Source organism: Haliotis rufescens, unplaced genomic scaffold (assembly GCF_023055435.1).
Source record: "Haliotis rufescens isolate VD_foot unplaced genomic scaffold, xgHalRufe1.0.p SCAF_14, whole genome shotgun sequence".
Classification (NCBI taxonomy): Eukaryota; Metazoa; Mollusca; class Gastropoda; order Lepetellida; family Haliotidae; genus Haliotis; species Haliotis rufescens.
This window is the reverse complement of record NW_025963824.1, coordinates 21,606,606-21,630,290: the sequence shown is the minus strand read 5'-3', so window position 1 is coordinate 21,630,290 and position 23,685 is coordinate 21,606,606. Positions and strand designations below refer to the sequence as shown.

The 23,685-nt window shown below is 44.5% G+C and overlaps 1 protein-coding gene across 1 annotated transcript in view; it reads left to right on the top strand.

Moving 5' to 3' along the window:
• LOC125379147 overlaps window positions 1-22,282 on the top strand; it is a 34,515-nt gene extending 12,233 nt beyond the window's left edge. The window contains exons 2-10 of the mRNA XM_048395145.1: window positions 9,914-9,942; window positions 11,776-11,796; window positions 11,957-11,977; window positions 14,255-14,458; window positions 16,074-16,152; window positions 16,325-16,465; window positions 17,372-17,437; window positions 18,733-18,831; window positions 21,210-22,282. Coding sequence (XP_048251102.1) covers window positions 9,914-9,942; window positions 11,776-11,796; window positions 11,957-11,977; window positions 14,255-14,458; window positions 16,074-16,152; window positions 16,325-16,465; window positions 17,372-17,437; window positions 18,733-18,831; window positions 21,210-21,289 — 740 coding nt within the window. The 3' untranslated portion in view covers window positions 21,290-22,282. The remainder of the gene's footprint in view (window positions 1-9,913; window positions 9,943-11,775; window positions 11,797-11,956; window positions 11,978-14,254; window positions 14,459-16,073; window positions 16,153-16,324; window positions 16,466-17,371; window positions 17,438-18,732; window positions 18,832-21,209) is intronic.
• The last annotated feature ends 1,403 nt before the right edge of the window (window positions 22,283-23,685 follow it).

Below are 23,685 nucleotides of genomic sequence, written 5' to 3'. Positions count from 1 at the left end.
TAATTTAAAAATAATCACGTTCGTGGCTTTATTGATAAAGATTATAGTTAAAACTTTCCACAAGGTTTGGCCTCTAAACCGTAAATACGATGTCAAGTTAGGTTAGCAGAAAAAATGCTCTGAGGCGATCGGAACTCCAATACTTTAACAAAGACCAAAGACAGTCGTAGCGCTGAGATGATCGTAACTCCCATACTTTAAAATACGCCAAAGACAGTCGTAGCGCTGAGACGATCGTAACTCCGTGAAGGAGAATGTCCGAAAACTCGCCATTAGTTTCGCACGTGAAGCAGGTTGGAGGCCGTCCGAGTTTTCGGACATTCTCCTACTTAAAACAAACTTTAACATAGAGCTAAGACAGTCGTAGCGCTGAGACGATGGTAACTCCCATACTTTAACATAGAGCTAAGACAGTCGTAGCGCTGAGACGATCGTAACTCCCATACTTTAACACAGAGCTAAGACAGTCGTAGCGCTGAGACAATCATAACTCCCATACTTAACATAGAGCTAAGACAGTCGTAGCGCTGAGACGATGGTAACTCCCATGCTTTAACATAGAGCTAAGCCAGTCGTAGCGCTCATACGATCCTAACTCCCATACTTTAACATAGAGCTAAGACAGTCGTAGCGCTGAGACGATGGTAACTTTCATACTTTAACATAGAGCTAAGACAGTCGTAGCGCTGAGACGATGGTAACTCCCATACTTTAACATAGAGCTAAGACAGTCGTAGCGCTGAGACGATCGTAACTCCCATACTTTAACATAGACCTAAGACAGTCGTAGCGCTGAGACAATCATAACTCCCATACTTAACATAGAGCTAAGACAGTCGTAGCGCTGAGACGATGGTAACTCCCATACTTTAACATAGAGCTAAGCCAGTCGTAGCGCTCATACGATCCTAACTCCCATACTTTAACATAGAGCTAAGACAGTCGTAGCGCTGAGACGATGGTAACTCTCATACTTTAACATAGAGCTAAGACAGTCGTAGCGCTGAGACGATGGTAACTCCCATACTTTAACATAGAGCTAAGACAGTCGTAGCGCTGAGACGATCGTAACTCTCACACTTTAACATAGAGCTAAGACTGTCGTAGCGCTGAGACAATCATAACTCCCATACTTTAACATAGAGCTAAGACAGTCGTAGCGCTGAGACAATCATAACTCCCATACTTAACATAGAGCTAAGACAGTCGTAGCGCTGAGACGATGGTAACTCCCATGCTTTAACATAGAGCTAAGCCAGTCGTAGCGCTCATACGATCCTAACTCCCATACTTTAACATAGAGCTAAGACAGTCGTAGCGCTGAGACGATCGTAACTCTCATACTTTAACATAGAGCTAAGACAGTCGTAGCGCTGAGACGATGGTAACTCCCATACTTTAACATAGAGCTAAGACAGTCGTAGCGCTCATACGATCCTAACTCCCATACTTTAACATAGAGCTAAGCCAGTCGTAGCGCTGAGACGATGGTAACTCTCATACTTTAACATAGAGCTAAGACAGTCGTAGCGCTGAGACGATGGTAACTCCCATACTTTAACATAGAGCTAAGACAGTCGTAGCGCTGAGACGATGGTAACTCCCATACTTTAACATAGAGCTAAGACAGTCGTAGCGCTCATACGATCCTAACTCCCATACTTTAACATAGAGCTAAGACAGTCGTAGCGCTGAGACGATGGTAACTCCCATACTTTAACATAGAGCTAAGACAGTCGTAGCGCTCATACGATCCTAACTCCCATACTTTAACATAGAGCTAAGCCAGTCGTAGCGCTGAGACGATGGTAACTCTCATACTTTAACATAGAGCTAAGCCAGTCGTAGCGCTGAGACGATGGTAACTCCCATACTTTAACATAGAGCTAAGACAGTCGTAGCGCTGAGACGATGGTAACTCCCATACTTTAACATAGAGCTAAGACAGTCGTAGCGCTCATACGATCCTAACTCCCATACTTTAACATAGAGCTAAGACAGTCGTAGCGCTGAGACGATGGTAACTCCCATACTTTAACATAGAGCTAAGACAGTCGTAGCGCTGAGACGATCATAACTCCCATACTTAACATAGAGCTAAGACAGTCGTAGCGCTGAGACGATCGTAACTCTCATACTTTAACATAGAGCTAAGACAGTCGTAGCGCTGAGACGATCGTAACTCTCATACTTTAACATAGAGCTAAGACAGTCGTAGCGCTGAGACGATCGTAACTCTCATACTTTAACATAGAGCTAAGACAGTCGTAGCGCTGAGACGATGGTAACTCCCATACTTTAACATAGAGCTAAGACAGTCGTAGCGCTCATACGATCCTAACTCCCATACTTTAACATAGAGCTAAGCCAGTCGTAGCGCTGAGACGATGGTAACTCCCATACTTTAACATAGAGCTAAGACAGTCGTAGCGCTGAGACGATGGTAACTCCCATACTTTAACATAGAGCTAAGACAGTCGTAGCGCTGAGACGATGGTAACTCCCATACTTTAACATAGAGCTAAGACAGTCGTAGCGCTCATACGATCCTAACTCCCATACTTTAACATAGAGCTAAGACAGTCGTAGCGCTGAGACGATGGTAACTCCCATACTTTAACATAGAGCTAAGACAGTCGTAGCGCTCATACGATCCTAACTCCCATACTTTAACATAGAGCTAAGCCAGTCGTAGCGCTGAGACGATGGTAACTCTCATACTTTAACATAGAGCTAAGCCAGTCGTAGCGCTGAGACGATGGTAACTCCCATACTTTAACATAGAGCTAAGACAGTCGTAGCGCTGAGACGATCGTAACTCCCATACTTTAACATAGAGCTAAGACAGTCGTAGCGCTCATACGATCCTAACTCCCATACTTTAACATAGAGCTAAGACAGTCGTAGCGCTGAGACGATGGTAACTCCCATACTTTAACATAGAGCTAAGACAGTCGTAGCGCTGAGACGATCATAACTCCCATACTTAACATAGAGCTAAGACAGTCGTAGCGCTGAGACGATGGTAACTCCCATACTTAACATAGAGCTAAGACAGTCGTAGCGCTGAGACGATCGTAACTCTCATACTTTAACATAGAGCTAAGACAGTCGTAGCGCTGAGACGATCGTAACTCTCATACTTTAACATAGAGCTAAGACAGTCGTAGCGCTGAGACGATGGTAACTCCCATACTTTAACATAGAGCTAAGACAGTCGTAGCGCTGAGACGATGGTAACTCCCATACTTTAACATAGAGCTAAGACAGTCGTAGCGCTGAGACGATCGTAACTCCCATACTTTAACATAGAGCTAAGACAGTCGTAGCGCTCATACGATCCTAACTCCCATACTTTAACATAGAGCTAAGACAGTCGTAGCGCTGAGACGATGGTAACTCCCATACTTTAACATAGAGCTAAGCCAGTCGTAGCGCTGAGACGATGGTAACTCTCATACTTTAACATAGAGCTAAGACAGTCGTAGCGCTGAGACGATGGTAACTCCCATACTTTAACATAGAGCTAAGACAGTCGTAGCGCTGAGACGATGGTAACTCCCATACTTTAACATAGAGCTAAGACAGTCGTAGCGCTCATACGATCCTAACTCCCATACTTTAACATAGAGCTAAGACAGTCGTAGCGCTGAGACGATGGTAACTCCCATACTTTAACATAGAGCTAAGACAGTCGTAGCGCTCATACGATCCTAACTCCCATACTTTAACATAGAGCTAAGCCAGTCGTAGCGCTGAGACGATGGTAACTCTCATACTTTAACATAGAGCTAAGCCAGTCGTAGCGCTGAGACGATGGTAACTCCCATACTTTAACATAGAGCTAAGACAGTCGTAGCGCTGAGACGATCGTAACTCCCATACTTTAACATAGAGCTAAGACAGTCGTAGCGCTCATACGATCCTAACTCCCATACTTTAACATAGAGCTAAGACAGTCGTAGCGCTGAGACGATGGTAACTCCCATACTTTAACATAGAGCTAAGACAGTCGTAGCGCTGAGACGATCATAACTCCCATACTTAACATAGAGCTAAGACAGTCGTAGCGCTGAGACGATGGTAACTCCCATACTTAACATAGAGCTAAGACAGTCGTAGCGCTGAGACGATCGTAACTCTCATACTTTAACATAGAGCTAAGACAGTCGTAGCGCTGAGACGATCGTAACTCTCATACTTTAACATAGAGCTAAGACAGTCGTAGCGCTGAGACGATGGTAACTCCCATACTTTAACATAGAGCTAAGACAGTCGTAGCGCTGAGACGATGGTAACTCCCATACTTTAACATAGAGCTAAGACAGTCGTAGCGCTGAGACGATCGTAACTCCCATACTTTAACATAGAGCTAAGACAGTCGTAGCGCTCATACGATCCTAACTCCCATACTTTAACATAGAGCTAAGACAGTCGTAGCGCTGAGACGATGGTAACTCCCATACTTTAACATAGAGCTAAGACAGTCGTAGCGCTGAGACGATCGTAACTCTCATACTTTAACATAGAGCTAAGACAGTCGTAGCGCTGAGACGATCGTAACTCTCATACTTTAACATAGAGCTAAGACAGTCGTAGCGCTGAGACGATGGTAACTCCCATACTTTAACATAGAGCTAAGACAGTCGTAGCGCTGAGACGATGGTAACTCTCATACTTTAACATAGAGCTAAGCCAGTCGTAGCGCTGAGACGATCATAACTCTCATACTTTAACATAGAGATAAGGCAGTCGTAGCGCTGAGACGATCATAACTCTCATACTTAACATAGAGCTAAGACAGTCGTAGCGCTGAGACGATGGTAACTCTCATACTTAACATAGAGCTAAGACAGTCGTAGCGCTGAGACGATGGTAACTCTCATACTTTAACATAGACCTAAGACAGTCGTAGCGCTGAGACGATCGTAACTCTCATACTTAACATAGAGCTAAGACAGTCGTAGCGCTGAGACGATGGTAACTCTCATACTTTAACGTAGAGCTAAGCCAGTCGTAGCGCTGAGACGATGGTAACTCTCATACTTTAACATAGACCTAAGACAGTCGTAGCGCTGAGACGATCATAACTCTCATACTTTAACATAGAGCTAAGACAGTCGTAGCGCTGAGACGATGGTAACTCTCATACTTTAACATAGAGCTAAGCCAGTCGTAGCGCTGAGACGATCATAACTCTCATACTTTAACATAGAGCTAAGACAGTCGTAGCGCTGAGACGATGGTAACTCTCATACTTTAACATAGACCTAAGACAGTCGTAGCGCTGAGACGATCATAACTCCCATACTTTAACATAGACCTAAGACAGTCGTAGCGCTGAGACGATGGTAACTCTCATACTTTAACATAGACCTAAGACAGTCGTAGCGCTGAGACGATGGTAACTCTCATACTTTAACATAGAGCTAAGACAGTCGTAGCGCTGAGACGATGGTAACTCTCATACTTAACATAGAGCTAAGCCAGTCGTAGCGCTGAGACGATGGTAACTCTCATACTTTAACATAGAGCTAAGACAGTCGTAGCGCTGAGACGATGGTAACTCTCATACTTTAACATAGAGCTAAGACAGTCGTAGCGCTGAGACGATGGTAACTCTCATACTTTAACATAGAGCTAAGACAGTCGTAGCGCTGAGACGATGGTAACTCTCATACTTTAACATAGAGCTAAGACAGTCGTAGCGCTGAGACGATGGTAACTCTCATACTTTAACATAGAGCTAAGACAGTCGTAGCGCTGAGACGATGGTAACTCTCATACTTTAACATAGAGCTAAGACAGTCGTAGCGCTGAGACCCTTGTAGTTGTGTGTGAAATATTGTACCTATATGTGTAAGATAATCCTGATCTCCTGGATTGATACACGCTGACAGCGGCACGTGGCCGACTCAGTCAAACACTCTAGGGTCCATCAGGCTGTTTATGTTTGTTTGGGGTTCGAGGCTAGTTCCCAACAAATTGGCAAACATTTAAAAAATATAAGCATTGGCTAAATGTACGCATATATAAGTGTTTTAACTAAGAATTGTACATGAATAGACTATAAGGTTTCGTCGAGATTCACTACTGTTATCAATGTGAACTTAAGCGTCCGACAACGATGTTCATATTTTGTAAATGTGTTTTATATTTCTCCACACACACACTTGTCTCACCCAGGCAACGTAATATATGCTCATGTTAAATTTAGCATTACATGAATTATTTAAAGGAATATTTAGCTTAGATCTAGCCCGTTTTAGCATTGTTTACGTCAATATAACCACCTGTGTCTGTCACACATTTCATAACGGTTATCACTGTTTTTTCCGTAGTGAGGAGATATCGATTTTACTCTCCATAATTATCTTGCAAGTTTCAAGTTGGTGTTTATATTAGTTGGGTGAGTTCTCAACAACATGCTAGTGTGTGGGAATTAGTCATCGCTTGATTAGAGACATGAGATGCTTCTAGTCCACACACCCTGTGCGACTGGGGCCACATTCTCCCCACACAGAGCGACACGGCGTGCATCTGGCATGGCGGGGGCACACATCAATCCTGTAATCCGTAGAACGATCTATATACTTCTGTCACATATTGCAGCTGAAACTAGGTATCAGTCAGACCAACCCACCAGTGAAGCAATCTGACATGACTGGTGTTTGGGGGATGAAGCATAACAACCTCACATGACTGGTGTTTGGGGGATGAATCATGACAACCTCACATGACTGGTGTTTGGGGGATGAAGCATAACAACCTCACATGACTGGTGTTTGGGGGATGAAGCATAACAACCTCACATGACAGGTGTTTGGGGGATGAAGCATAACAACCTCACATGACTGGTGTTTGGGGGATGAATCATGACAACCTCACATGACTGGTGTTTGGGGGATGAATCATGACAACCTCACATGACTGGTGTTTGGGGGGATGAATCATGACAACGTCACATGACTGGTGTTTGGGGGATGAATCATGACAACGTCACATGACTGGTGTTTGGGGGCATGAATCATAACAACGTCACATGACTGGTGTTTGGGGGCATGAATCATGACAACGTCACATGACTGGTGTTTGGGGGCATGAATCATGACAACCTCACATGACTGGTGTTTAGGGGGGTTCAATCATGACAACCTCACATGACTGGTGTTTGGGGGATGAAGCATGATAACGTCACATGACTGGTGTTTGGGGGATGAATCATGACAACCTCACATGACTGGTGTTTGGGGGATGAAGCATGATAACCTCACATGACTGGTGTTTGGGGGATGAAGCATGATAACCTCACATGACTGGTGTTTGGGGGATGAATCATAACAACCTCACATGACTGGTGTTTGGGGGATGAATCATGACAACCTCACATGACTGGTGTTTGGGGGATGAAGCATGACAACTTTAAGCATTTTTTTCAGATTAAGTTTGGTCGATGGATCACGAATCTGAGCTTGTTTCATAATGAAAAAAGAAGCGCCGTAAAATATTCCATTTCCGCCAGTGAAACAAGACATTAATGCATCACAATTACTCCATGAATCCATAAAAAATATGTGTACTTGACCAGTATGGTACCCCCAGTACTTGACCAGCATATTACCCCATTACTTGACCAGTATGTTACTCCCAGAACTTGACCAGTATGCTACTCCCAGTACTTTACCAGTATATTACCCCAGTACTTGACCAGTATGTTACTCCCAGTACTTGACCAGTATGCTACTCCCAGTACTTGACCAGTATATTACCACAGTACTTGACCAGTATGTTACTCCCAGTACTTGACCAGTATGCTACTCCCAGTACTTGACCAGTATGTTACCCCCAGTACTTGAACAGTATGTTACCCCCAGTACTTGAACAGTATGTTACTCTCAGTACTTGAACAGTATGCTACTCCCAGTACTTGACCAGTATGCTACTCCCAGTACTTGACCAGTATATTGCCCCAGTACTTGACCAGTATGTTACTCCCAGTACTTGACCAGTATGCTACTCCTAGTACTTGACCAGTATATAACCCCAGTACTTGACCAGCATGTTACTCCCAGTACTTGACCAGTATGCTACTCCCAGTACTTGACCAGTATGTTACCCCCAGTACTTGAACAGTATGTTACCCCCAGTACTTGAACAGTATGTTACCTCCAGTACTTGAACAGTATGCTACTCCCAGTACTTGACCAGTATGCTACTCCCAGTACTTGACAAGTATGTTACCCCCAGTACTTGAACAGTATGTTACTCTCAGTACTTGAACAGTATGTTACCCCCAGTACTTGACCAGTATGTTACCCCCAGTACTTGAACAGTATGTTTTCCCCAGCACATGACCAGTATATTACCCCATTACATGACCAGTATGATACCCCTAGATCATGACCATTATGTTACCCCCAAGACATGACCAGTATGTTACCCCTAGGTCATGACCATTATGTTACCCCATTACATGACCAGTATGTTACCCCCAGGACATGACCAGTATATTACCCCTAGGTCATGACCAGTATGTTACCCCCAGTACTTGAACAGTATGTTACCCCCAGTACTTGAACAGTATGTTACTCTCAGTACTTGAACAGTATATTACTCCCAATACTTGACAAGTATGTTACTCTCAGTACTTGAACAGTATGTTACTCTCAGTACTTGAACAGTATGTTACCCCCAGTACTTGACCAGTATGTTACCCCCAGTACTTGAACAGTATGTTTTCCCCAGCACATGACCAGTATATTACCCCATTACATGACCAGTATGTTACCCCTAGGTCATGACCATTATGTTACCCCCAAGACATGACCAGTATGTTACCCCTAGGTCATGACCAGTATGTTACCCCATTACATGACCAGTATGTTACCCCCAGGACATGACCAGTATATTACCCCTAGGTCATGACCAGTATGTTACCCCCAGGACATGACCAGTATGTTACCCCTAGGTCATGACCAGTATGTTACCCCCAGGACATGACCAGTATGTTACCCCCAGGACATGACCAGTATGTTACCCCTTGGTCATGACCAGTATGTTTCCCCCAGGACATGACCAGTATGTTACCCCTAGGTCATGACCAGTATGTTACCCCCAGGAAATGACCAGTATGTTACCCCTAGGACATGACCAGTATGTTACCCCCAGGAAATGACCAGTATGTTATCCCCAGGACATGACCATTATATTACCCCCAGTACTTGAACATTATATTACCCCCAGGACATGACCAGTATGTTACCCCTAGGTCATGACCATTATGTTACCCCGAGGACATGACCAGTATGTTACCTCTAGGTCATGACAAGTATGTTACCCCCAGGACATGACCAGTATGTTACCCCCAGGACATGACCATTATATAACCCCCAGTACTTGAACATTATATTACCCCCAGGACATGACCAGTATATTACCCCCAGGACATGACAAGTATGTTACCCCCAGGACTTGACCATTATATTACCCCCAGTACTTGACCATTATATTACCCCAGTACTTGACCAGTATATTACCCCCAGTACTTGACCAATATATTACCCCCAGTACTTGACCCAAATATTACCCCCAGTACTTGACCATTATATTACCCCCAGTACTTGACCAGTATATTACCCCAAGGACATGACAAGTATATTACCCCCAGGACATGACCAGTATATTACCCCCAGCACATGGCCAGTATGGTACCCCCCAGTATTTGACAAGTATGTACCCCCAGGCCAGTACCCCCAGGACATCTCCAGTATATTATCCCCAATAATTGACCGATATATTTACCCCAGTACTTGACCGATATATTACCCCCAATACTTGACCATTATATTACCCCCAGTACTTGACCATTATATTACCCCCAGTATTTTGACCGGTATTTCTCTTTCAATTTCAGCAAAGCGAGTTGATACAGATGCAGGGAAGGTATGTGACAACAGTTTATTATCATAGACATGTAGTGCACTGTGACATTCATGTCATATTATCTGGATAATGTCTCGATGATTAAACAGACGATTTGTAATAACACATTACGTGTATACACTGAGAGTTGTTATAACACATTACATCTACACACTGAGAGTTGTAATAACACATTACGTGTACACACTGAGAGTTGTAATAACACATTACGTGTATATACTGAGAGTTGTAATAACACATTACGTGTATACACTGAGAGTTGTAATAACACATTACATCTACACACTGGGAGTTGTAATAACACATTACGTGTATATACTGAGAGTTGTAATAACACATTACGTGTATACACTGAGAGTTGTAATAACACATTACGTGTATATACTGAGAGTTGTAATAACACATTACATCTACACACTGAGAGGTGTAATAACACATTACGTGTATATACTGAGAGTTGTAATAACACATTACGTGTACACACTGAGAGTTGTAATAACACATTACGTGTACACACTGAGAGTTGTAATAACACATTACGTGTATATACTGAGAGTTGTAATAACACATTACGTGTATACACTGAGAGTTGTAATAACACATTACGTGTACACACTGAGAGTTGTAATAACACATTACATCTACACACTGAGAGTTGTAATAACACATTACATCTACACACTGAGAGTTGTAATAACACATTACATCTACACACTGAGAGTTGTAATAACACATTACGTGTACGCACTGAGAGTTATAATAACACATTACGTTTATATACTGAGAGTTGTAATAACACATTACATCTACACACTGAGAGTTGTAATAACACATTACATCTACACACTGAGAGTTGTAATAACACATTACATCTACACACTGAGAGTTGTTATAACACATTACATCTACACACTGAGAGTTGTAATAACACATTACATCTACACACTGAGAGTTGTAATAACGAATTACGTGTATACACTGAGAGTTGTAATAACACATTACATCTACACACTGAGAGTTGTAATAACACATTACGTGTACACACTGAGAGTTGTAATAACACATTACGTGTACACACTGAGAGTTGTAATAACACATTACGTGTATATACTGAGAGTTGTAATAACACATTACGTGTACACACTGAGAGTTGTAATAACACATTACGTGTATATACTGAGAGTTGTAATAACACATTACGTGTACACACTGAGAGTTGTAATAACACATTACATCTACACACTGAGAGTTGTAATAACACATTACATCTACACACTGAGAGTTGTAATAACACATTACGTGTACACACTGAGAGTTGTAATAACACATTACGTGTATACACTGAGAGTTGTAATAACACATTACGTGTACACACTGAGAGTTGTAATAACACATTACGTGTATACACTGAGAGTTGTAATAACACATTACGTGTATATACTGAGAGTTGTAATAACACATTGCATCTACACACTGAGAGTTGTAATAACACATTACGTGTATATACTGAGAGTTGTAATAACACATTACGTGTACACACTGAGAGTTGTAATAACACATTACGTGTATACACTGAGAGTTGTTATAACACATTGCATCTACACACTGAGAGTTGTTATAACACATTGCATCTACACACTGGGAGTTGTTATAACACATTACATCTACACACTGAGAGTTATAACACATTACATCTACACACTGAGAGTTGTAATAACACATTACATCTACACACTGTGAGTTGTAATAAGACATTACATGTACACACTGAGAGTAGTAATGATGATGATGATGATGATGATGATGATGATGTGACTCTTTTACTTGTTTCAGGTGAAAGAATTGAGACAAAAGGTACTTAACAGTGTTTTAATTGAAAATTTATAACATAAATTACACTTCTTTCTATCAGATGTATCAAATAATTGAAAATTTGATAATCTACCTATAAGAGATCAAAGCACTGTCTTAATTCCGAATTTACTTACTAAGCTTATTATCACCTTTATTTCAGTTGTTGCAGTTGCAAGAAATGGTAAGTGAGAGAATGAGAGAATGGTGTTTTATGCCGTATTTAATATATAAAAAAGTCACGACTTTCATTCAACAAATCAGGCAAACCAGTCCTTCACAGCGTCAGCAACGATCCACATTCGGGGCCCTTGGGCATAAACTCAGCCCGGTGCCCATCTTCTCCCCCTACGCAAGAGGGGACAGGAAGTGGCAAGAATGGGCAGGCGGTGTCAGGAAGGGGCAGGCAGGGACAGGAGGGCGCAGGAGGGGGCAGGAAGGAGCAGGAAGGGACAGGAGGGCACAGGAGGGGGCAGGAAGGAGCAGGCAGGGACAGGAGGGGGCAGGAAGGAGCAGGCAGGGACAGGAGGGCGCAGGAGGGGGCAGGAAGGGGCAGGAGGGCGCAGGAGGGGGCAGGAAGGGACAGGAGGGGACAGGAGGGCGCAGGAGGGGGCAGGACGGGACAGGAGGGGGCAGGAGGGGACAGGAAGGAGCAGGAGGGGGCAGGAAGGGACAGGAGGGGGCAGGAGGGGGCAGGAAGGAGCAGGAAGGGACAGGAGGGCGCAGGAAGGGACAGGAGGGCGCAGGAGGGGGCAGGAAGGAGCAGGAAGGGACAGGAGGGCACAGGAGGGGGCAGGAAAGGACAGGAGGGCGCAGGAAGGGGCAGGAAGGAGCAGGAAGGGACAGGAGGGCGCAGGAAGGGACAGGAGGGCGCAGGAGGGGGCAGGAAGGAGCAGGAAGGGACAGGAGGGCACAGGAGGGGGCAGGAAAGGACAGGAGGGCGCAGGAAGGGGCAGGAAGGGACAGGAGGGCGCAGGAAGGAGCAGGCAGGGACAGGAGGGCGCAGGAGGGGGCAGGAAGGGGCAGGAGGGGGCAGGAAGGGACAAGAGGGCGCAGGAAGGGGCAGGAAGCGACAGGAGGGGGCAGGAAGGAGCAGGCAGGGACAGGAGGGCGCACGAGGGCGCAGGAAGGGTCAGGAAGGGACAGGAGGGGGCAGGAAGGAGCAGGAAGGGACAGGAGGGGGCAGGAAGGGACAGGAGGGGGCAGGAAGGGGCAGGAAGGGACAGGAGGGCGCAGGAGGGCGCAGGAAGGGTCAGGAAGGGACAGGCGGGCGCAGGAGGGGGCAGGAAGGAGCAGGAAGGGGCAGGAGGGGGCAGGAGGGGACAGGAGGGGGCAGGAAGGGACAGGAGGGGGCAGGAAGGAGCAGGAAGGGACAGGAGGGGGCAGGAAGGGACAGGAGGGGGCAGGAAGGGGCAGGAAGGGACAGGAGGGCGCAGGAGGGGACAGGAAGGGACAGGAGGGCGCAGGAGGGGGCAGGAAGGAGCAGGAAGGGGCAGGAGGGCGCAGGAGGGGGCAGGAAGGAGCAGGAGGGCGCAGGAGGGGGCAGGAAGGGACAGGAGGGGGCAGGGGGGGACAGGAGGGGGCAGGAGGGCGCAGGAAGGAGCAGGAGGGCGCAGGAGGGGGCAAGAATGTGCAGGAAGGGGCAGGAAGGGACAGGAGGGGGCAGGAGGGCGCAGGAAGGAGCAGGAAGGGCAGGAAGGGACAGGAAGGGACAGGAGGGCGCAGGAGGGGGCAGGAGGGCGCAGGAGGGGGCAGGAAGGAGCAGGAAGGGGCAGGAAGGGACAGGAAGGAGCAGGAGGGCGCAGGAAGGGGCAGGAAGGGACAGGAAGGAGCAGGAAGGAGCAGGAGGGGGCAGTAAGGGACAGGAGGGGGCAGGAAGGAGCAGGAAGGGGCAGGAAGGAGCAGGAGGGGGCAGGAAGGAGCAGGAAGGGGCAGGAAGGGACAGGAAGGAGCAGGAAGGAGCAGGAGGGGCAGGAAGGAGCAGGAAGGGACAGGAAGGAGCAGGAGGGGGCAGGAGGGCACAGGAAGGGGCAGGAAGGGACAGGAAGGGACAGGAAGGGACAGGAAGGAGCAGCAGGGGACAGGAGGGGACAGGAGGGGGCAGGAGGGGGCAGGAAGGAGCAGGAAGGGGCAGGAAGGGACAGGAAGGAGCAGGAAGGAGCAGGCAGGGACAGGAGGGCGCAGGAGGGGGCAGGAAGGAGCAGTAAGGGGCAGGCGGTGAAAGGAAGGAGCGGGATGGGGCATGAGGTGCCAGGAAGGGGCAGGACGGACCAGGCGGGAGCAGGAGGGGCCAGGTTGGGGTTGGGGTGTCCAGGAAGGGGCAGGCGGGACCAGGAAGGGTCAGGAGGGGTCAGGAAGTGGCACCTGACTCTTTTACATGCAATCCGACTTGCGCTTACACTTTGTTGTATCATATCGATGTAAAAGGGTTGGCGTACATGTTGGTTGTTGCTGATTGTAGTTAGAAGATATCAACAACAGCAAAGAAAAGGACGACGGTGACAATACTTTAAAAACATCATCGCCTGTGGCAATTGGCTCAAAGATCGAGAGAAACAGTCGTGAACCAATGAGAAGCGAGTATGACGACGAGGCTCCAACCAGACAAGACAAAGTGAAGTTGCTTGCCACCAGATTGGTGGACGGGGACAGGAAAACACTGAAGGTGATTCATTTTTCTTTCAAATTATTCAAACATGATACATTGGAGGGGTACAATGGTACGTCAGACAAGAAGGGGGTGTTATACGGGTACAATGTTACGTCAGACAGGAAGGGGGTGTTACACAGGTACACTGTTACGTAAGACAGGAAGCGGTTGTTACACGGGTACAATGTTACGTCAGACAGGAAGGGGTCTTATTCGGGTACAATGATACGTCAGACAGGAAGAGGGTGTTACACGGGTACAATGTTACGTCAGACAAGAAGGGGGTGTTAAACGGGTACAATGTTACGTCAGACAGGAAGGGGGTGTTATACGGGTACAATGATACGTCAGACAGGAAGGGGGTGTTATACGGGTACAATGTTAAGTCAGACAGGAAGGGGTTGTTACATAGGTACAATGTTACGTCAGACAAGAAGCGGTTGTTACACGGGTACACTGTTACGTCAGACAGGAAGCGGTTGTTATACGGGTACAATGATACGTCAGACAGGAAGGGGGTTTATTCGGGTAAAATGATACGTCAGACAGGAAGAGGGTGTTACACGGGTACAATGATACGTCAGACAGGATCGAGATTATCAGACGGAGATAGGAAGTGTGTGTTGCACGGGGTAGAGATCATCAGACGGAGATAGGGCAGGTGTGTTACACGGGTACGTATCATCAGACAGAGACAGGAAGGGTGTGTTAAACGGGTATGTATCATCAGACAGAGACCGGAAGGGGTGTGTGACACGGGTAGAGGTCATCAGACGGAGACCGGAAGGGTGTGTTAAACGGGTACGTATCATCAGACAGGGACAGGAAGGGTGTGTTAAACGGGTACGTATCATCAGACAGAGACAGGAAGGAGTGTGTGACACGGGTAGAGGTCATCAGACGGAGACCGGAAGGGTGTGTTAAACGGGTACGTATCATCAGACAGGGACAGGAAGGGTGTGTTAAACGGGTACGTATCATCAGACAGAGACAGGAAGGGTGTGTTAAACGGGTACGTATTATCAGACAGAGACCGGAAGGGTGAGTTAAACGGGTACGTATCATCAGACAGAGACAGGAAGGGTGTGTTAAACGGGTACGTATCATCAGACAGAGACAGGAAGGGTGTGTTAAACCGGTACGTATCATCAGACAGAGACCGGAAGGGTGTGTTAAACGGGTACGTATCATCAGACAGAGACAGGAAGGGTGTGTTACACGGGTACATATCATCAGACAGAGACCGGAAGGGTGAGTTAAACGGGTACGTATCATCAGACAGAGACAGGAAGGGTGTGTTAAACGGGTACGTATCATCAGACAGAGACAGGAAGGGTGTGTTAAACGGGTACGTATCATCAGACAGAGACAGGAAGGGTGTGTTAAACGGGTACGTATCATCAGACAGAGACAGGAAGGGTGTGTTAAACGGGTACGTATCATCAGACAGAGACAGGAAGGGTGTGTTACACGGGTACATATCATCCGACAGAGACCGGAAGGGGGGTGTGACACGGGTAGAGGTCATCAGACGGAGAGAGGGAAGGTGTGTTACACGGGTACATAAAACGTTATCAGAGACATTTATTCATGTTTACTTTACCTTTGGTGTTGCTTGATTGTGTCCCAGATGCTGGAGAACACTTTGGCACACGTCCGATCTCAGGAGGAGGCGGGGGCACTGCAGGACGAGGACATTGCAGCAGGAGGTAGGACACCCGATATGAAGGGACTGGCCAGTTGCGGGGGGGGACCTATGTACGATTTCAGTTTTGGCTTAAGCCAATTGGCAAATTTGCAGTATTTATTTAGGAAATCAATATATTTGACACCACACACGCACACATTTTGCCTGATTCTTTTCACGTAATTCTTTAAAAGATGAGTTAGGGTTCCACGAGGAGGTAGTAGCCGACAACGTGGACACACGTCAAGGGGAAAGCGACACGGAAGCTGACACGGATGTTGAAAGTGACATCATGACTTTGTTAAGGCGGTACAAACAACGTGCATCACAAGACAGTAAGTGGTAACTTCCAAAACTGGCGTAAGTATCGTCGTTACTATCATTATGACGGTAGATGGATGCGGGTGGTAGAAAAGTTGGGGGAGAGGGGTACGTGTGGAAGGAAATGATGAATGTACAAGAGAGGTTAGGAAGGCGAGTGTTGCTGGTAGAATGTTGTGATCGGTAGGAGAGTCGGAAGGGGGGGGGGGGGGGGGGGGGGGGTGTGGAGGAGAGATGGTAGAGACCCGTGAAGATAAGATCCGGGTAAGCATAGATCATCATCATCCCATGCTTGTTGTAAAAGGCGACTATTCTTGTCGTTAGAGACGATAAACGGGATAAGGTGGTCAGACTCGCCTGTAACATATTCATGACACGTGGTGTGACACATGTAACAGTTTCATGACACATGGTGTGACACCTGTAACAGATTCATGACACATGGTGTGACATCTGTAACAGATTCATGACAATTGGTGTGACATCTGTAACAGATTCATGACACATGGTGTGACACCTGTAACATATTCATGACACATGGTGTGACATCTGTAACAGATTCATGACACATGGTGTGACACCTGTAACAGATTCATGACACATGGTGTGACACCTGCAACCGATTCATGACACATGGTGTGACACCTGTAACAGATTCATGACACATGGTGTGACACCTGTAACAGATTCATGACACATGGCGTGACACCTGTAACAGGATTTATAACACGTGTTGTGACACCTGTAACAGATTCATGACACATGGTGTGACACCTGTAACATATTCATGACACATGTTGTGACACCTGTAACAGATTCATGACACATGGTGTGACACCTGTAACATATTCATGACACATGGTGTGACACCTGTAACAGATTCATGACACGTAATTCCTGAAACGCGTTCTGTATTGCAGTATTGCCGAGGTCTCGCTCCCAGCAGGTGATCGAGGAGGGCCATTTTGGGGATTTCCGGCATGAAGGTAAAATGACTGACTGTGTTGCTTCGTACAGATATAGTGAATCGTTGATTAATACATCAAGTAATATTTCGTCTGGTCCAGACAATATTATATGTCGCCGTAGGATACATTGCCTTGATATTGTAACAGCTGATTTGTGAATTCGTTCACACAAACAAATTGGCTTAACTGTTTTCCCTGTTTGGGGCTGACCCTTACACATGTATTTTTTCTCACTTTGTCCAGTGAACAATTATTGTTTGTGTTAAACTTTCTCCGGTATCTTCTCAAACAAATTATTTTAATTTAAATGGTCGGTCCGTTACACACTGTGATAATTCAGAGCTCTGCACATTGCGATAATCAAGCATACTGCGATAATCAAGCATACTGCAATAATCAAGCATACTGCGATAATCAAGCATACTGCGATAATCAAGCATACTGCGATAATCAAGCATACTGCGATAATCAAGCATACTGCGATAGTCAAGCATACTGCGATAATCAAGCATACTGCAATAATCAAGCATACTGCGATAATCAAGCATACTGCGATAATCAAGCATACTGCGATAGTCAAGCATACTGGGATAATCAAGCATACTGCGATAGTCAAGCATACTGCGATAATCAAGCATACTGCAATAATCAACCATACTGCAATAATCAAGCATACTGCGATAATCAAGCATACTGCGATAATCAAGCATACTGCGATAGTCAAGCATACTGCGATAATCAAGCATACTGCGATAATCAAGCATACTGCAATAATCAAGCATACTGCGATAATCAAGCATACTGCGATAATCAAGCATACTGCAATAATCAAGCATACTGCAATAATCAAGCATACTGCGATAGTCAAGCATACTGCGATAGTCAAGCATACTGCGATAATCAAGCATACTGCAATAATCAAGCATACTGCAATAATCAAGCATACTGCGATAATCAAGCATACTGCGATAGTCAAGCATACTGCGATAATCAAGCATACTGCGATAGTCAAGCATACTGCGATAATTAAGCATACTGCGATAATCAAGCATACTGCGATAACCAAGCATACTGCAATAATCAAGCACACTTATTGGTACGTTTATGTACACAGATGTTTCTGACACACTGCTGAGTGCAGCATAAAACATCTGTCACTCAGTCGCTCCTCACTGTCGTATGGCTAAGTCTGTGTCGCAGTCCCTGAACCATATTATGTTCCCTTCCGCCCAGCCCTTTCCTCAATGCAAAAGCCCTCAATGAAGCAAGTCCAGACTAAGCATGAGTCTATGGCATGGCCTCTAATGTTCCAGTGCTACATGCGGTAGAGGACCGACTGTTGAAGGACATCCAGATGGCGCTGCACAGCGGCTTCACGGTCAAGGACATCATACAAGATCTGGAATCCCCAGGTTGGTACATGTGTTCCAGACTCTTCATACACCCAAGTCTTACCACATGCATCCAAGACCTTGTTCTTACATCCAAGTCGTGTAACACCAAGCAGACACATTGTTCATACACACAAGTCTTACCACATGTATCCAAGACCTTGTTCTTACATCCAAGTCGTGTAACACCAAGCAGACACATTGTTCATACACACAAGTCTTACCACATGCATCCAAGACCTTGTTCTTACATCCAAGTCGTGTAACACAAAGCAGACACATTGTTCATATACCCAAATCCTACAACACGCAACAGACATTTTGTTTTACACACAAGTCTTATAACACTCAGCGAACACATTGTATATACACACAAGTCTTGTGACACCAGTCGGGCACATTGTTCTTACACACAAGTCTTATAACACTCAGCGAACACATTGTATATACACACAAGTCTTGTGACACCAGTCGGGCACATTGTTCTTACACACAAGTCTTATAACACTCAGCGAACACATTGTATATACACACAAGTCTTGTGACACCAGTCGGGCACATTGTTCTTACACACAAGTCTTATAACACACAGCGAACACATTGTTTTACACACACGTCTTGTGACACTAGTCGGGCACATTGTTCTTACACACAAGTCTTATAACACTCAGCGAACACATTGTATATACACACAAGTCTTGTGACACCAGTCGGGCACATTGTTCTTACACACAAGTCTTATAACACTCAGCGAACACATTGTATATACACACAAGTCTTGTGACACTAGTCGGGCACATTGTTCTTACACACAAGTCTTATAACACTCAGCGAACACATTGTATATACACACAAGTCTTGTGACACCAGTCGGGCACATTGTTCTTACACACAAGTCTTATAACACTCAGCGAACACATTGTATATACACACAAGTCTTGTGACACCAGTCGGGCACATTGTTCTTACACACAAGTCTTATAACACACAGCGAACACATTGTTTTACACACACGTCTTGAACCACGCAGCAGACACATTGTTCTTACGCCCAAGTCTTTTAACACCAAGCAGACACATAGTTCCTACACACAAGTGTTATAGCACACAGCGAACACATTGTTCTTACACACAAGTCTTATAACACACAACGAACACATTGTTTTTACACACACGTCTTGAACCAAACACACAGCGAACACATTGCTTTTACACACACGTCTTGAACCACGCAACAGATACATTGTTCTTACGCCCAAGTCTTGTAAAACCAAGCAGACACATTGTTCTTACACACAAGTCTTATAACCCACAGCGAACATTTTGTTTTTACACACACGTCTTGAACCACGCATTGTATTGATCTTACGCCCAGGTCGTTTAACACCAAGCAGACACAAGTCTTATAACACGCAGAGAACACATTGTTCCTACACACAAGTTTTATAACAGGCAGCGAACACATTGTTCCTACACACAAGTCTTGTAACACCAGCCGGGCACATTGTTTCTTACACACAAGTCTTGTAACACCAGTTGGGTACATTGTTCTTACACACAAGTCTTGTAACACCAGTCGGGCACATTGTTCTTACATAAAAATCTTGTAACGCCAGTCGGGCACATTGTTCTTACACACAAGTATTATAACACTCAGCGAACATATTGTTCCTACACACAAGTCTTTAAACACCAGTCGGGCACATTGTTCTTACATACAAATCTTGTTACACGCAGAGAACACATTGTTACTACACACAAGTCTTGTAACACTCAGCGAACACATTGTATATACACACAAGTCTTGTAACACCAGTCGGGCACATTGTTCTTACACACAAGTATTATAACACTCAGCGAACACATTGTAAATACACACAAGTCTTTAAACACCAGTGGGGCACATTGTTCTTACATACAAGTCTTGTAACACGCAGAGAACACATTGTTACTACACACAAGTCTTTAAACACCAGTCGGGCACATTGTTCTTACATACAAGTCTTGCAACACGCAGAGAACACATTGTTACTACACACGAGTCTTTAAACACCAGTCGGGCACATTGTTCTTACATACAAGTCTTGTAACACGCAGAGAACACATTGTTACTACACACAAGTCTTTAAACACCAGTCGGGCACATTGTTCTTACATACAAGTCTTGTAACACGCAGAGAACACATTGTTACTACACACAAGTCTTTAAACACAGGTCGGGCACATTGTTCTTACATACAAGTCTCTTAACACGTAGAGAACACATTGTTCTTACACACAAGTCTTGTAACAACGGTCGAGCACATTGTTCTTACACACAAGTCTTACAACACGCAGCAGACACATTGTGAGTCTTTGTTTCTTCTTGAAATTATTTTGTTTTAATTCTTATTTTTTCAGATGAAGAGTGGGGCGACACCAAAAAACGTGAGATTGAACGAGAGTTGGACACGCTGAAGAGTTTGAGACGAACTGACTAAAGATACATCGATGAGATCAGAACTATGCATTTACTGTGCATCGCCACTCAACTAGCTCGCCTGTTACTTGTACTCGCCTGTTACTTGTACTCGCCTGTTACTTGTACTCGCCAGATACTTGTACTCGACTGTTACTTGTACTCGCCAGATACTTGTACTCGCCTGTTACTTGTACTCGCCTGTTACTTGTACTCGCCAGATACTTGTACTCGCCTGTTACTTGTACTCGCCAGATACTTGTACTCGACTGTTACTTGTACTCGCCTGTTACTTGTACTCGCCTGTTACTTGTACTCGCCAGATACTTGTACTCGCCTGTTACTTGTACTCGCCAAAAGCTTGTACTCGTCAGTTACTTGTACTCGTCAGTTACTTGTACTCGCCTGTTACTTGTACGCCATACTCTGCCTGATGACCTATCATTGCTCAGTTAAACTCGAATCAATCGTCGTGATTGTCATTCTTTTAGATACGAATTATTGTATCATTAGATCTCCGCTTAAATTTCTAGAAAATAGAAATATAATTATTGTTAATGGACCAAATATATTTACACATACTAACTGCGCTTAGTCTATTGAACAGGAGTATGTTACTGTCAAATACAATTGGTTATATGTGTATCAGTATTGACCATAAGAGGTACGCATCTGTTATTTGACTAGTAATACGGTGATACTTGGCCCAGCAATCATTCCTAAGTGGTTGATGAATATCTGTGTGTAAGACCAGTGTCCTCCAATGATGTTTCACTTCGGATGTACATAACAAAAACGTTCAGTTTTAGTTGAGACATGATATGCACATTCATCAAATAGGTGTCGTCATGGAAACATTCACGATAATGTTGCTAATTATTATCATCTTTTTTGTTTTTCATAGTTTCACTAAATTATCAATATTTATACGAACTCATAGAATGTGTATTTTGTTCATGCAAATTACGTTTGTTGTCGATTGCATTTGATTAAAACCAACTTTGTTTATACGTGTCTTCGATCTTCCTTGTATGTGTATGAAATAGAATCAGACTGCTTGATAGATTGAGTGTATTTTTATGACGCATAAGCCAGCAATGACACTTACGTAATTTGCGTAACTCACCACCGATCTTGACGTCATAGGGAGTCTTATTATGCCTCAAAGTGAGATTGACCAATCAGAGAGCAGATCTACTGACCCCCCTGATGTTGTGTGACAGATCTAGTGTGTACTGCATTACTGAGTTGTGTGACAGATCTAGTGTATACTGCATCATTGAATGTTGTGTGACTGATCAAGTGTGTACTGCATCACTGAATGTTGTGTGACAGATCTACTGCATACTGCATCATTAAATGTTGTGACAGATCTAGTGTGTACTGCATCACTGAATGTTGTGTGACAGATCTAGTGTATACTGCATCATTAAATGTTGTGTGACAGATCTAGTGTATACTGCATCACTGAATGTTGTGTGACAGATCTAGTGTATACTGCATCATTAAATGTTGTGTGACAGATCTAGTGTATACTGCATCACTGAATGTTGTGTGACAGATCTAGTTTATACTGCATCATTAAATGTTGTGTGACAGATCTAGTGTATACTGCATCACTGAATATTGTGTGACAGATCTAGTGTGTACTGCATCATTGAATGTTGTGTGACAGATCTAGTGTGTACTGCATCACTGAATGTTGTGTGACAGATCTAGTGTATACTGCATCATTAAATGTTGTGTGACAGATCTAGTGTATACTGCATCATTAAATGTTGTGTGACAGATCTAGTGTGTACTGCATCACAGAATGCTGTGTGACAGATCTAGTTTATACTGCATCATTAAATGTTGTGTGACAGATCTAGTGTATAGTGCATCATTAAATGTTGTGTGACAGATCTAGTGTGTACTGCATCATTAAATGTTGTGACAGATCTAGTGTGTACTGCATCACTGAATGTTGTGTGACAGATCTAGTGTATACTGCATCATTAAATGTTGTGTGACAGATCTAGTGTATACTGCATCATTAAATGTTGTGTGACAGATCTAGTGTGTACTGCATCATTAAATGTTGTGTGACAGATCTAGTTTATACTGCATCATTAAATGTTGTGTGACAGATCTAGTGTATAGTGCATCATTAAATGTTGTGTGACAGATCTAGTGTATACTGCATCACTGAATATTGTGTGACAGATCTAGTGTATACTGCATCATTGAATGTTGTGTGACAGATCTATTGTGTACTGCATCATTGAATGTTGTGTTGCAGATCTAGTGTAGACTGCATCATTGAATGTTGTGTGACAGATCTACTGTAGACTGCATCATTGAATGTTGTGTGACAGATCTACTGTAGACTGCATCATTGAATGTTGTGTGACAGATCTAGTGTAGACTGCATCATTG